The sequence below is a fragment of the Danio rerio genome, chromosome 1, assembly GCF_052040795.2.
Source record: "Danio rerio strain M-AB ecotype USA chromosome 1, GRCz13ab, whole genome shotgun sequence".
Lineage (NCBI taxonomy): Eukaryota > Metazoa > Chordata > Actinopteri > Cypriniformes > Danionidae > Danio > Danio rerio.
The window spans coordinates 39602147-39616682 of NC_141021.1; the positions used below are offsets into that span (position 1 = coordinate 39602147).

General features: G+C 34.0%; 1 protein-coding gene across 27 annotated transcripts in view; it reads left to right on the top strand.

Moving 5' to 3' along the window:
- The window catches only part of dclk2a (doublecortin-like kinase 2a), a 100919-nt gene that overhangs the window by 62944 nt on the left and 23439 nt on the right, over positions 1-14536 (top strand). For 15 of the 27 annotated variants that reach the window (XR_015475901.1, XR_015475894.1, XR_015475905.1 and 12 more), the window contains 4 exon segments: positions 6122-6206; positions 6632-6737; positions 10266-10323; positions 14039-14158. Coding sequence is in view for 11 of the 27 variants with exons in the window: in XM_087236310.1 (XP_087092436.1) it covers positions 6122-6206; positions 6632-6737; positions 10266-10323; positions 14039-14158 (369 nt within the window). In the remaining 16 variants the exon portion in view is untranslated. 27 annotated transcript variants of the gene reach the window in all.

Consider the following 14536-nt stretch of genomic DNA (forward strand, 5'->3'; position numbering starts at 1 on the left):
TAGTCTGGTTTTTTAGCAGGGGTACTGGGTAAGAGCGATTCTCATCTTAACTTAACAGTCACATCATCGATGATATAAGCATGCTCAAGCTCGGAAGGTAAAAAAGGCTGGGGAGGGGGCACTATCGTACCCAGGCCCAGTTCAATGCAACAGTGTTTAGTGTGAGTACAGCCTCAATGTAGTATTGGTAATCTAGCAACCAACAGTAAACAAGGTGAGCATAATGGAGAGAGCTGTTTAATGACGTGGATGTAATGTTCACTATATCCGTTTATTCGATAAATGTACCTCCATCTCTCATTATTTGCTCAAACCCTTTTTACGCAAGCCAAAAACCAACTCAAATAAGATCAAGAACTTAAATTTTTTTTATCAGTGCAATTTAAGTTATCGAATTAAAACTACCAAGTCTTACAAAATTACCTTATTTAACTTAATATAATTCTTACAAATCATTTTCAGTTTTTGGCCAAGGCGTCTACCGTTTTCAGCCCAGAATTTCGTTTCTAGTTTAAATGCTTGATGTTAATCTGTCATGTTAGAATAATATCGGCGATAACCTAATAGCTACAAAATTCTGCATTTTCAAATGCTATCCTTATGCCGATTAATACTGACAGCACTGCATAAGTAACAGCGCCTTCTAGTGGCTGTTTGTAAATCTCTACCGAGTCTCTCCAATCCTTATTAACTTTTGGTGATCTCAGGACTGCTTAATGCATGACAACAGATGCGGCTGTAAACTCCCAAACTCCCATGAGATAATACTGTGACTGTTTTATTTATATGTTGCAGCATTCAAAATAAGCACAAGTATCATTTTGATGTATTGACCTCTCAATACATGTGCCTCGTGCATAAAATATTTGAGATGTTCAGTAGTTGACTGCATAGAGATCTGGTAAGGGCATAGACATCTTCAAACCACACTTGTAGACTAACTGAAAATCTTTTCTGAAAAATCTTATCAGTCCTATTCTTGGAAGCATTGCAAGTGGAGGCATTGAGATCATGCTGAGATCTGACTACAGTACTCTCCAATTAAAGCAAAGGTCAAAGCCAAGTATGATCAGAGCTTCAAGAACTCCTGCTGTTAATCTGCTTACCTGACTTGTCCATCAGACTGTAAGCTTCTTGTTGTACCGATGCTATCTTTAAAGCTTTTTAGAAAAAAATAAGTAAAGTTAAAAAAAAAAAAAATGCATGACAAGGAGAAACTCTCATTTTTTTCAAATAATATTTAAAGCGATAGCTCCCCCAAAAATCAAAATTCTGTCATTTTTTATTTTTGCTGAACACAAAATAGTATACAGTATGTTAAAGAGTATCTGAAACCTGTAATCATTAGCACCCATAGTATACATGTTTTTACTGGGTACCATACCTTCCAACACTCCCAGTTTTCAAAGAAGTTTCCTGTATTCAACATCCATCTTTTCCATTTTGTTATTTCTCTCAAGAAACTTCTGTAATTTTCCAATCAAGTAAAAAAAAAAAAATTGTCCATGTTTGTTAAGTTACTAGATAATGTATGTAGCTCATATGTTACAACCCAGTTGTAACATATCGCAGTTAATTTCTGCATGGGTGGTTGATGCGGGATTTGAACAGTGGCGGTTGCAACGTCAGTAGTAGTAGTAGAATTTAGAAGTCAAATGTTGCCAGGCATGAAAGCTTCTGGTTTCCAACAATCTTTAAAATGTCAGAAGAAAGAAACTCCTAAAAGTCTGGAGACACTTGAGGGAAAGTAAATTATGAGCAAATTTCAGTTTGTGTGAACTGTCCCTTTAAATAGAGAATGCTTGTAGATCATTTTATTCATATGTTAAAATGTACACACACACACACACACTCACAGCTGATCTCACAGCCCTGTCAGGTAAGCTTTATTTCAGTATTTCTCCATTATGAATTAACCATCTGAAGCAAAGTTGGTTTAATAAATCTTTAGTAAAAGCTACATTGTGTCACATTAGCAGGCTGTATAAGAGCAAGGAATGTAGGAATTACAACAGTTTACATGTATGCCTCCTACTTGTTAAGGGTCCAAAAGTAATTGGACAATTTACTACTAAGCTGTCCCGTGGCCAGGTGTGTGTTATTCCCTCATTATTCCAATTACAATGAGCAGATAAAAGGTACAGGTTCATTTCAAGTGTGCTAGTTGCATTTGTGTCTGTTACTGTCACCTCTCAAGATGATATCCAAAGAGCTGTTACTATCAGTCAAGCAAACCATCGTTAGTCTGAAAAAACAAAACAAATCCATAAGAGAGATAGCAAATACATTAGGCAAAGCCAAAACAACTGTTTGGAACATTCTTAAAAATTAAGAACACACCAGTGACGGCAGGAACTGAAGACAGTTTCTGGAAAGGCCTGGCAGAGCATCACCAGGGATGAAACCCATTGTCTGGTGATGTCTACACATTCCAGACTTCAGGCTGTAATTGACTGCAAAGGATTTGCACCTAAGTATTTAACAGTGAAAGTTTGATTTATGATTATTGTTCTGTCCAATTACTTATGAACCCTTAACAAGTGGGAGGCACATTTGTACGTTGTTGTAATTGATTCGGATGTAAATTACCTCAAATTAAAGCTAGCAGTCTGCAGTTAAAGCACACCTTGTTCCTTTCAATTTAAATTGTGTTAGTGTATAGAGCCAAAAGTGTTAGAATTGTGTCGATGTCCTAATATATATGGACCTAAATGTATTTATTCTTTTTTAAATATTTTATCATTTAAGTTTTAAAAATGTACGTTTTTGTAAACACAAACCAGAACAAAAACATTTACACTATCTATAAAACTTTTTGTACAAATGATAACTAAAAAATGCAGAAACAAATTGAATAAGTAAATAAATAAAAAACATAAAATAATAATAAAGAAAATTAAAGCACCAGTCCATCCAAACATGCTCCATATAGAGTAAATCATACAAGCCATTAAGTTTTACTTAATCAAACTCAAAAAAGTTGGTTCGATAAAACGTTAGTAAAAGCTACATTAAGTCACATTAGAAGGCTGTATTAGAGCAAAATGAGAAATATGACATTATCACCCCAAAAAATAGCATTGTGTCATTATTTTCAATTTCTGTTGGACACAAAATACTATATATGTTGAAGAATGTCTGAAACCTGTAACCATTGACATCCATAGTTTATATGTATATTTTCTGCAGTGGGTACTGGTTTCCAACAATCTTTAAATATTTTCTTTTGTGTTGAACAGCAGAAAGAAACTCCTAAATTTTTGGAAACACTTCAGGGAAAGTAAATGAATTTAAACTTGTGGGTGAACTGTCCCCTAAGTTTAGAGTATGATAAAATGTTTTATTCATGTGTTAAAATGTACACACACATATGCAGTTGATCTCACAGTCCTTTATTTTAGTATTTCTCCCTTATGAATTAACCATCTGAAGCAAAGTTAGTTCAATAAAACATTTGTAAAAGCTACATTAAGTCACATTAGCAGGCTAAATCAGAAATGTTCAGTTTTCAGATGCCTGTGAATGTCTATTATGAAAGAAATTATTCATAGTATTCCACTGTTATAGTGCTCTTATGGCTGGATAAGTAACTTTTGATGGAATAGTTTCCTCTCAGGCTGGTTCTTTGCACATTGTTCATGAGATTTCAAGCTAATTTTAGAGCAAACGCGCCAACGTTGTGGTTACATAAATATCTTCCCACTTCCCTTTAGTTTAGTTGCAACAAGCGGATGGGAGTCCCTGTCCGTCTCTCTGTACAGGTATTATGAAACTCTGCTCTCTGTAAAACACTCAGATCTGCTGCAGGTCCTTCTGGGTATTCAAGCCTTCAGTTGGGTATGATTGCATTAGTCACTTTTTTGGCTTTATGATTCATTCTGCTATCTGTTTGAGAATTGGATTTGTAATACCCACCTGTTTCTTGCCTACCTAGAGAAATCCTGTAGCCTTTATTAAACCAGCTTTAACCAGGCTGCCAATTTTCTCCATTTGCTTACTTAGGCTTTCTCTCACGTGTCAGTGTCACTTCGGTTTAATCCCTTATTTGGCTGCTGAATTAAGAAAACATGCAGGCTTTTTAATCATACTGATTGCCAGACCTTTTTTTTTAGAGCAGGTCCATTAGTTTGTGTGCCAGTCATACGCAGCTTGGCTCTCTTTGCCTCCTCATCAATCATTTATTTCAATAAAGATGATGCTTAACCCTTTAACTTCCTCTTCAATTTTTTTTAACTATCAATTTCTTTGGTTGAATTGTGTTCCTGGCATTATTGTTGCCATTTTCTTTTTAGTTTGTGTTGTTTGTTGAGTTTTCTGTTTTAATTAAGTTGGACAAAATGTGGTTATAATTCCAGTTAAAGGGTTAATTTCACATAGTATTATATTTATGTTAAAAAGACATTATGCTTTCTTGATAAGGTTTTGTATAATTGCATAACTGCTATAGTTTGTAGTGCTTTGTTTTCTATTAGGGCTGGGTAATATTAAACTGGGAATTTCAATTAAATAAATGTTTAAGACACAGAAACATTTACTTTTATTAAAAATAATGTAAAGTAATTTACAAATCTGAGCATTTATCATTTAAATGAAGAAATATATATTGTTTTTGTCCTTTTGATGTTCTAGTATTGTCCTTGCTGGAAAAAAAAGTATAAAAACGTCCTGACTAAAACGTTTTGATTATTAGTGAATTTGAAAAAAAAATAATAATAATTATTATAATAATATAAAATCTAATAAAAAATCTTTATATCTTAATTATTGGGTATAAAATATATAAATTGTGTCTTTTTCTGTATTTGATTATTTAAAAAAAAATGAAATAAAAAAAAGAGAGCAGTCTGTTATTTTAGACTGACTGGTAACAAAATGTAAAAACTATTTATTGAAAAATACTGATCTTCCAATAATCTGCTCATGCCTGTGGTGGTGAAATACCTTTCTGTCTTAACATGTTTTATATATGCTTAAATTCATCTGATATTTAGTTAAATTAAGGATTTGTGTTATCAGAAAAAAAAAAAATCACTGTTCATTAATTTAATTCATAAAGGTCATACTTTTTAGCTATATTACCCAGCCCTACATGTCACTATATACAGTTGAAAGCACAATTATTAGCCTTTCTGTGAAATCCTTTTTCAAATATTTTTCCTATTTTAGTTCTAACAAAACAAATTGTTATTGCACTATACAATAACTGTTCAAAAGTAGTTTATAATTAATTTAATAGTTTATTATAGTGATTTTAAAGATTAATGCTTCATTACTCCAGTCTTCAGAGTCACATGATCCTTCAGAACTCACTCTAATATTAATTATTAGTAGTATCAGTAGTAGTAGTAGTAGTAGTAGTAGTAGTAGTAGTAGTAATGAAAGCAATAATGACTGGAGTAATCATTTCATTTGAAACTACATACAATTAGAAAGCAGTTATTTAAAATGTTTATAAATATTGAACAATTGAACAAACTTTTTTTAAAATATTACATTTAATAAATGCCACCTTAATAGACATTTTTTTTTCTTAAAAAAAAAATGAAAAAATAAAATAAAATAAAATAACCGCAAACTTTTGACCTGTTGTGTGCGTGTGTGTGCGTGCATGCGTGCGTGTGTCTGTGTGTGTGTGTGATTCTTAATTGGCTACAGATCAAACCACAGATATGCAGTCATAACTTGCATAATTAACCGAAATTGCCACCTAATATCCTAATGAACTTTTTAAAAAGTAAAATAACCTTTAATGTGGACTTTAAGTAGAATAGTATCTTGCAAAATAACAAAATATGTTAGTTGACTGACAATGATAACTAACAATATACAGAACACCAACAATGTAATTATAACTAACAATATACAGAACAATAACCAAACATACCTAACAATGTTATGTTCTGTCATCATGGCAAGTACTAAAATAAATTAGTTATTAGGAATTAGTTATTAGATCTGTAATGTTTTCAAATATTTACGTTAAAAAAGCATTTGGGAAATAATTTTTAAAAATCAGATTTCACAGTAGGGGCAATCATTTTAACTTCAACTTTGAACAAAATGCCAATATGGCTTTAAAATGTTATAATATTTTTTTAACTAATCTAGTGTTTCTTTTTAGATTCCGACACATCACTCCTCCGCAGGCAATGTGAACGGCTCCTCTGAGACGCCTCAGCATCATAACAACAGCTTGAGCCCTGAAGGTAAACGTCCATTCACTAATAATCACAGTCTTTCACTCACCTCGCCTCGTATCGTGGTGTTTTTCAGGCCCAAAAGTCCCCAAAGGGCATTTGAGGGGCATGACAGGTTTTGGCGGTGAAAGCGCTGACACCTACCACTCTGTGCCACATTTTATCAGGCTCTCTCCTACACATTCACACACTGGGGTGGCAGAGTATGAGCAAACGTCCCAGCTCAGCAGTGCATGAGTCACAATGACCTTCAGCTGTTTGTCTGCATAGTGCAGCAACCAAATCTGAATTGCTGGATAAGAATGTTGGGGCCGAACTTTTGTTTGAGGGTTTAATGAAATACCCTCTGTTGTATATTGGTCAAAAGATATAAATATGATCATGTGATGTGTTTCAGGCTGATATGTTTAATCTGCTTTGGCTTTTTCTTTTAGTTAACGGAAACAGGAACCTTGCTGCTTCCACTATTTTGGACAAGTACAAAATTGGCAAAGTTATCGGTGATGGAAACTTTGCTGTGGTGAAGGAATGTGTTGAACGGTAAGAATATCATTCATTGAAGACTTGAAGATATTTGATGGCAATTTTGCCAAATATTTATTAAGGATTTTTTTTTAATGTACATTACCAGTACATTTGGCATCTTTAAGATAGATATGTTATAATTTTTCAAAAACTTAAATGAAACAGTTTGAATAATAATGCAAAGCTGAGCTGTCTCTAAAAATAATATTTGTATGTGGGAAATTTTGCAGCACGAGAGTAAAGAACGAGCCTCCTTCATTCGGCCTCTTTACTTTCTCTTTTCTTTACTTTTGCTCTTTACTTTACTCCTTTATTTTCGTGGATAAGGACACAATGTTGTACGCACTCCACTGAAGACATCCATTAGCCTACATATTTAATTTTGTTTGTTAAGTGCAAAGGTTTATTTTAAAACTATTTCTAACTTTAGTTTTATTTTCCAGGAAATGAATAAATGAACAATAATACATAAAACTGTGGTCAAAAAACTGAGCTATATCAAAAACACATTTGTATATATCCCCATATGGGGATGTATATCTCTCCAAAACCCTTCAGGTAGCCAAGTCTAAGCATGTTTTTAATAAAAAAAAAATGTAAATGTGCATATAATAGGGGGTCATGGTGGCAAGTGGGTAACACAATTGCCTCACAGCAAGAAGGTTGCTGGTGCGAGCCTCGCCTGGGTCAGTTGGCGTTTCTGTTTGGAGTTTGCATGTTCTCCTCATGTTCGGATGGGTTTCCTCTGGGTGCTCAGGTTTCCACCACAAGTCCAAAGACATGCGGTACAAGTGAATTAGGTAAGCTAAATTGTCTTTACTGTATATGTGTGAATGTGTGTATGGGTGTTTTCCAGTGATAGATTGCAGCTGAAAGGGCATCCGCTGCGTAAAACATATGCTGGATATGTTAATGAATGAATGATGTATGTAGTAAATAATACTACATTTTGATAATTAATTTTTTTTAAATATGTTAAGATATTTGTAAATTGCTGTACATCCTGTGTGTATTAAGCAATGTGTATGTGTTTGGATGCACATACAGATGTCACTACTTCAAAAAGGTCAGTCTGCCGTCATTCTTAACGCCGCCGCGGAGGTACCTACTATACATGCACCAGCAGCTTTTGGCCGCTGGGTTGCACTTTTACCATAGATTTTTAGCTTTGTCTTTTCACAAGGATGGGATGGTACTGTATGTGTACTGTACCTTATGTGATGTGATGTGATGTGATGTGTTCAATTAAAAAGTAATTTTGTGTGTTTGTTTTAGTTTTCTTCCTAATAAACATGCTTTTACACTATACTGTATGTTTTAGAAAAGATACAATACATGGTGAGAAGTACAGCTCTAGGCTGCAAAAATTAAGCAAATATAAGATTTAAGTTCTTTAGCCTTTATAGTGCCCTATTAAATTGCTTTGGCAGGAAAAGTATGTTTAGATTTATATCATGGCGATGTTATTACCTCAGATCTTAAACATGCGCACACTGAAAACCACAGCACAGCACACACTACAAAATAATATTAAGGTTATCGAGCTGATGCACCACATCACCTGATTGCAGTATAACTTGCTTTATCAAAAATGATTTATTATAGGCTAGGTTACTAATATTAGACAATCTGCCACCACATGCAGAGCACTCTCATCACTCAAAATAGGTTTCCTTTTACATACTGTAGGCGCATAACTAACGCGCTCTGCGCTGGAATTTAGACCAGCTTTTAGTTTGTCAATGGCGCGGTCTATTTCAATTAATCAAATTAGCAACGCACCAACAATGCGCCTTAACACACCTTCTTTTTAGACCAGCACACCCATGAGTCCACAAAGTGGTGCAAATGGATTTGCTATTTAAACAACGTGATGCAGAACATGAAAATTATCGTTGCGGTGGTCTGAAATAGCAACAAATCGTGCCAAACACGCCTTGCGCCTTATTGCTCTGGGTGTATGATATTGGGCCCATCACCTTAAAGAGTCTCACTAAACTCTTTTGTGATTGTCTCGGCTTCCTGAATCTTACCTTCAGCTTTAATTATCATGAAATAAGTCTAAGTTTATTTTTTTCTGTGTGTTTACTCTTAGTTAAACTTTGCACGAAGCATACATTTTCTGTATTCATTCATTCATTCATTTTCTCTTTGGCTTAGTCCCTTTATTAATCAGAGATCACCACAGCAAAATGAACTGCCAACTTATCCAGCATATGTTTTACGCAGCAGATGCCCTTCCAGCTGCAACCCCATCACTGGGAAACAACCATACACTCTCATTCACTCACATACATTATGGACAATTTAGATTACCCAATTCACCTATACAGCATGTCTTTGGAATTGTGGGAGAAAGCGGAGCACCCAGAGGAAACCCATGCGAACACAGGGATAACATGCAAATTCCACACAGAAATGCCAACTGACCAAGCTTGAACCAGGGACCTTTTTGCTGTGAGATGACAGTGATACTCACTGTGCTACCGCAACACCTCCATTTTCTGTTTATTCTGTATAATTAACTCTGCTACATCAGTTATAAAAAGCCATAACAGTTTGCACTGGTAGAAATGATGTCACATCTTTTGGTGGGAAACTCTGGAAGGACTTGAGGCTTGCCTTTTATTCTTCTGTCATTAATTTGTTTACCCTAAGTAGGTTAAATCTCAACTCTGTTATTGTGGTATTTCAGTGAATTTATCATCAGCTTAAAGAAAACAATGATGAAAGTGCATAAAAGTGTTTTAAACATGTCATGTGGTATCTGACTTAAGCTTAGCATCCTAAGCTAAAGCACAAAAAGAAAAATGTCAACTTTCAATGTGATTTCTGTTGTTGTTATAGATGCTGAAAACATTTACACTGCTTAATATTGTTGAGCAAACAGAGATGTTATGTCAATTCGAAATAAGTAAAATAATCAGATGCGTATACTGCTAGTGGCCTATTGCCTAATACCACAAACATGCTATCTTTATTTCCGATGGGACAGGAATTAAGTGTAAGGATTCCCTCAAGTCTTTATATCCAAACAGAGAAATGGGGGCACAATCTTTAAGAGACCCATTATATGGCTCGTAGGTGCTTTTAATCCAATAACTAACTTTTTAGTAGTGTTTTTAGTGAAGTGGTGTTAAATAGCATGTTTAAAAAGCACCATGACCATAACATTTTCCTCCAATCATTGAATTCAATCTGAAAGGAAGTGAAAAGCTGTCTGAAAAGAGAAAGAGCTAAAAGCTTAATGTTGTCTTGATTAATATAGGTCCTGTAATCTTAATTTTAATTGTATGTATCTATCGAAGTGTGTTTGGACTGGAGTTTGCAGATTTGCAAAAAATATTGGTGGAAGCACATTTTCTGGGAAAGCTTCTGTAATTTTCTTGTTTTTATTTTTAGGCTAAAAGGTTCAAAGCAGGATCTCTTGTGCACTGAAAGCACATCAACCTCGGAAATTGTTCCCGAGGCTCTGAATGCACTCAAAACAGACCTTCATTAACCTCGCTAAAACAAAGACTATTGTTCTCTTTCTGTACACAGATCCACTGGAAAGGAGTTTGCACTGAAGATCATCGATAAAAACAAATGCAGAGGCAAAGTGAGTTTTTTTTTTTTTTCCCAATAATTAATAAAGGTCAAATTCAGAAAATGCCATGCAAGCATAAATATTCCGTACTGACGGTGAAACTGTTTTTGCAGTCTAATAATTAGTAATGTGTGTATACATATTATATTATAATCTTAAGCATAAACGTATCAATGGCCTGTGGAAATTTTGGTTAATTTAATAAGGCTGATTAGATTCTGTTTTATTCAATGTCACTTATCCTAAACAATCTAAAACAATGCAAGCAACCAAAATGCAATCAGTGCATAAGTTTCAATGCTTTTGAGAACATTTACAGATCTAACTAAGAATCTCTGTGATTTAGATATGCTATATGATCAAGACTACAAGAAAATCACTATCATACTAGGGATGGGAAGATTAATCGATATGTATCGATACGCGGTCATGCGCTTGCACGATGCGAGTGCATCGGTAGAGCAGCAGAGGATGAATGAAATTTTGGAAGCAAATCGAGATGCATCGGTTTTTGCGAGATGCATCGGTTTTTCCAAGATACAGCTTATATTTTTAATATAGAATGTATTTTTTATTTATTAACAAGTGTTGTCAACCTGTTTTTGGCGCATAATTTAATCGACCTACATAAAGTATGCATTAGCAACGGATTTGCGGATGTGTACACTACAACTCAGTGTATCAGGTGTGCGGATGAAGCTAGTGGTGCGCCCTCAGAAAGCACGAGAAGCAAAACAAACATTTTATTCCCCACTGAGTTTTAAATCTAAAGTATGGCAACATTATGGATTTAAGGATGGACGACTTGACAGGACAGATGCAATTTGCAAAATGTGCCGCGCATCTGTAAAATACGCGGGCAGTACGACTAATCTGAAATCTCACTTGAAGCTGCGCCACGGTGTTGTTGTGGAAGCATCTTCCAGTGTTCCTGCATCCCCGGCTTTCGCACTGCTTCAACTGTAGCTACCATCTCCAAAAGTGGTGAGAAAAGCATTGCAAGTTTTTTTTTCCATGCGCAACAGTTTTGTGCGTTCTTCGCCAATAACGGATGTTATTGCATTGTTGATCTGCAAAGATGTTCAACCTAGTGTCACGGAGAACGAAGGTTTTAAACACCTCCTCCTGTTAATTTTTTTGTTTACAGTGACAGTGATGTTTCAAAGCAGCATAACACTGCTAGTTCATGACCTTAAGTTTTGAATATTCAGTGGCACAATATATCTTTGTAAAACTTGTTTTCATAGTTGAAAAGTTAAATCACAATTCTTGTTGTGCAATGCTAAACCTTTATGTTGAAAGAGTGCAAATATATATATTTTTAATATTTATTGCACTTATCCATTCTGTTTATCTTGAAAATACTTAAATAATATGTGCTATATGTTCTAAAATGGCCCTCTACTGTAAACTGACACTCTGGCTCTGAGAGAAAAGCCAGTTTATAAAAAAAAGTCTTGGTTTTGCTTGGTAAATAAATAATCAAACTCATTCAATGGCACAGCATCCTTTCTTACATCATCTCATAAACTGGATCTAATTAAGTAGTGCTGAATTATCGCATTGTATCATGATATGAGTGTAAATCGTATCGTGTTGCATCGCAATATGTCACAAAAGTATCGCTAATATATCGGATCGTATTCTTTGTATCGAGATGTGTATCGGATCGGCATTATAGCTTAGATGCCCAACCCTATATCATACAGATGTGTTTGTTGAACATTTAATGTCAAAATCATTTAAATAAATCCAGTGTTGGTTTTAGTGGAACTTATATTCCTCTGATAATGCTTTCCACATTTATTTGAACTATGGGTTTGCTTCTATTCAGACACATTCAATTAGTCAGTCAATCATTTTCCTAATATTACTTTAAATCATGATATTTTTAATTAAGAAGAGAATGTTTACAAAATTGTCAGTGGGGTTAAATAAATCTAATTTTTCCTTACAATAAAATGTTTCTATACTCTATATATTGCTATTTATAAGCTAACTTAATTAGTGATAAATTGTTAATATTAAAGGCTCTGCTGCTTTTGGGCCATATCTCCCTCATCTTATCATACATTGGGTTAATTCTCCTGTCCATAAATAACCCGCCTTCACTAAATCTCTGAAATAAAGCATTAAAATTTAATTTCAATCTTCATAAATATTTTGCATGAAGAAACAGCTTCGTTTGCATCACAAACTCTTTGAATGTATAGGTTTTTTCTTATCAGTGTGGAGTGTTTTATCAGTGTTTATTCAGTGGACAACACTCGTTTTTCACTAAAGTAAATTGTAAATTTTGCTATTGCTAAAAGTACCTGCATATGTTTTTAGCAAGACAGTATTCATCAACATTAAACAGCAAACTTTTGTAGTGTGTACGGATCTGGAAGGAGTGTGCATGTGTGTGCCACCATAGTTTTTGTGGTGTAAAAGGGTTTTATAACTGGCTGGTCAAAATTTACCTGAAGGACAACTGTTGTACCCTAAACGTGAACAGCCTTTATGAAAATATTGGGCTCATTTTATAAAAACTCACCAAAAGTCTTTTTCTGCTGTTAGAATTGCACCTGGTCATTTTTAAGGTAACAGGAGGGCTAAAAAATTTCAAGATTTTATTTATTTTTTATTTTATTTTATTTTATTTTATTTACTTTTTTAATTTTACTTTTATTTATTTGTTTATTTATTTACTTACTTTTTACATTTTTCTAAATTATATTTTGCTTTATTTCTTATTTTCTTTTTATTTATTTATTTATTTATTTTTACTTTTTTATATATTTTTCTTTATTTTATTTTTTATTTAATTTTACTTTATTTTTTATTTTATTATATTTTATTTATTTATTTATTTTAATTTTATTTTAGCTTGCTACAGGGTGTCCGTGAGGTCTTAAAAAGTCTTAAAATGTCTTTACTTTCAAAAGCAAAATTTTAGGCCTTAAAAAGTCTTAAATTCACTGAAATATTGTAAATTATTTTAAAGGAATCCTGATTTTCCTTTGTTTATTTAAAGCTATACCAAATCGACACAACACGCATCCAATCCAGTTCACCCAGTACATCTCAAAACTGTTCATGACTAATAGTATGAAAGTCTGTTGTAAATACATTTAGTTTTTAAAGAGTTTTTTTTTTTCAAGTTATGTTGAGAAAACAAAGGTCTGCATTATTTCAGATATGTAGCTAAGAAACAACCATAGGCCATAAAAAAATCTTAAGCGTTAATCTTAATCTTAAACTAGCGTAGTAGGGTTTAAAAGTTTAAAATTTCATTCTTCATGGTCTTAAAAAGGTCTTAAAAAGTCTTACATTTTACTTGGTGAAACCTGCAGAAACCCTGTTGCTAGCTACCTGGCTAGCTCTGCAATGGAAAACTCTCTGCCCAAACGGTTACCAAAATCTCTGAATGTCATTGTATTCTTTCAAACTATGATTTGTTTTCACTAGAATAATAAAACCTGCTAATTAAGAGGGAGTATCATCATATTTGTGGCCTTGTGTATAATGGAATGTAAACAGCAGTTAGTTATACTGTCGGCCAGTGTCTCTTGATTTAGTTTTAGCCTGTGCTTTAACCGAGGATGTTAGTTTCCTGTTTGCCTTGTTTCCTGCAAGAGCAAACCACAGGAATTCATGTGGATTTATGACTGAGCATCTAAAGACAAGCTGCTGAGAGCTGCTGTACGCTTGTGAATTAGTTATGACAGATGTTTTGAACACACAGGAGCACCTGATTGAGAATGAGGTGGCAGTGCTGAGGCGAGTTAAACATCCTAACATCATCATGCTGATTGAGGAGGTGGATACGCCTGCTGAGCTCTATCTGGTCATGGAACTTGTGAAGGTAATGTTTGTCTGTCACCTCTTATAACGTAAGCACACACACAAACACATACATTTTCACCGTATGAAGAGTTCAGATGCAAAAGACTCTAACTGCCATCTGAAATATTGTACTTATGTTTAGTTATTTTACTTTATAGGCAATTAAAAGATCCTATTAATAGTCATTCAAGTGAACTTACTGAACATACCTATGATATCTCACGGCAGTTTGTAATGTTTTGATTTAGTGGCTAATTCATATGAAATCATACAATATCATTCATACAATTTACTACGATTTGATGGTGTTTAGGGCTGGGCATGGGTGCCATGCATCCTTTTAAAAATTGTACGTTTTTTTTGTTCTTAATGTAGTGTCAGGAATGTTTAGTTACTA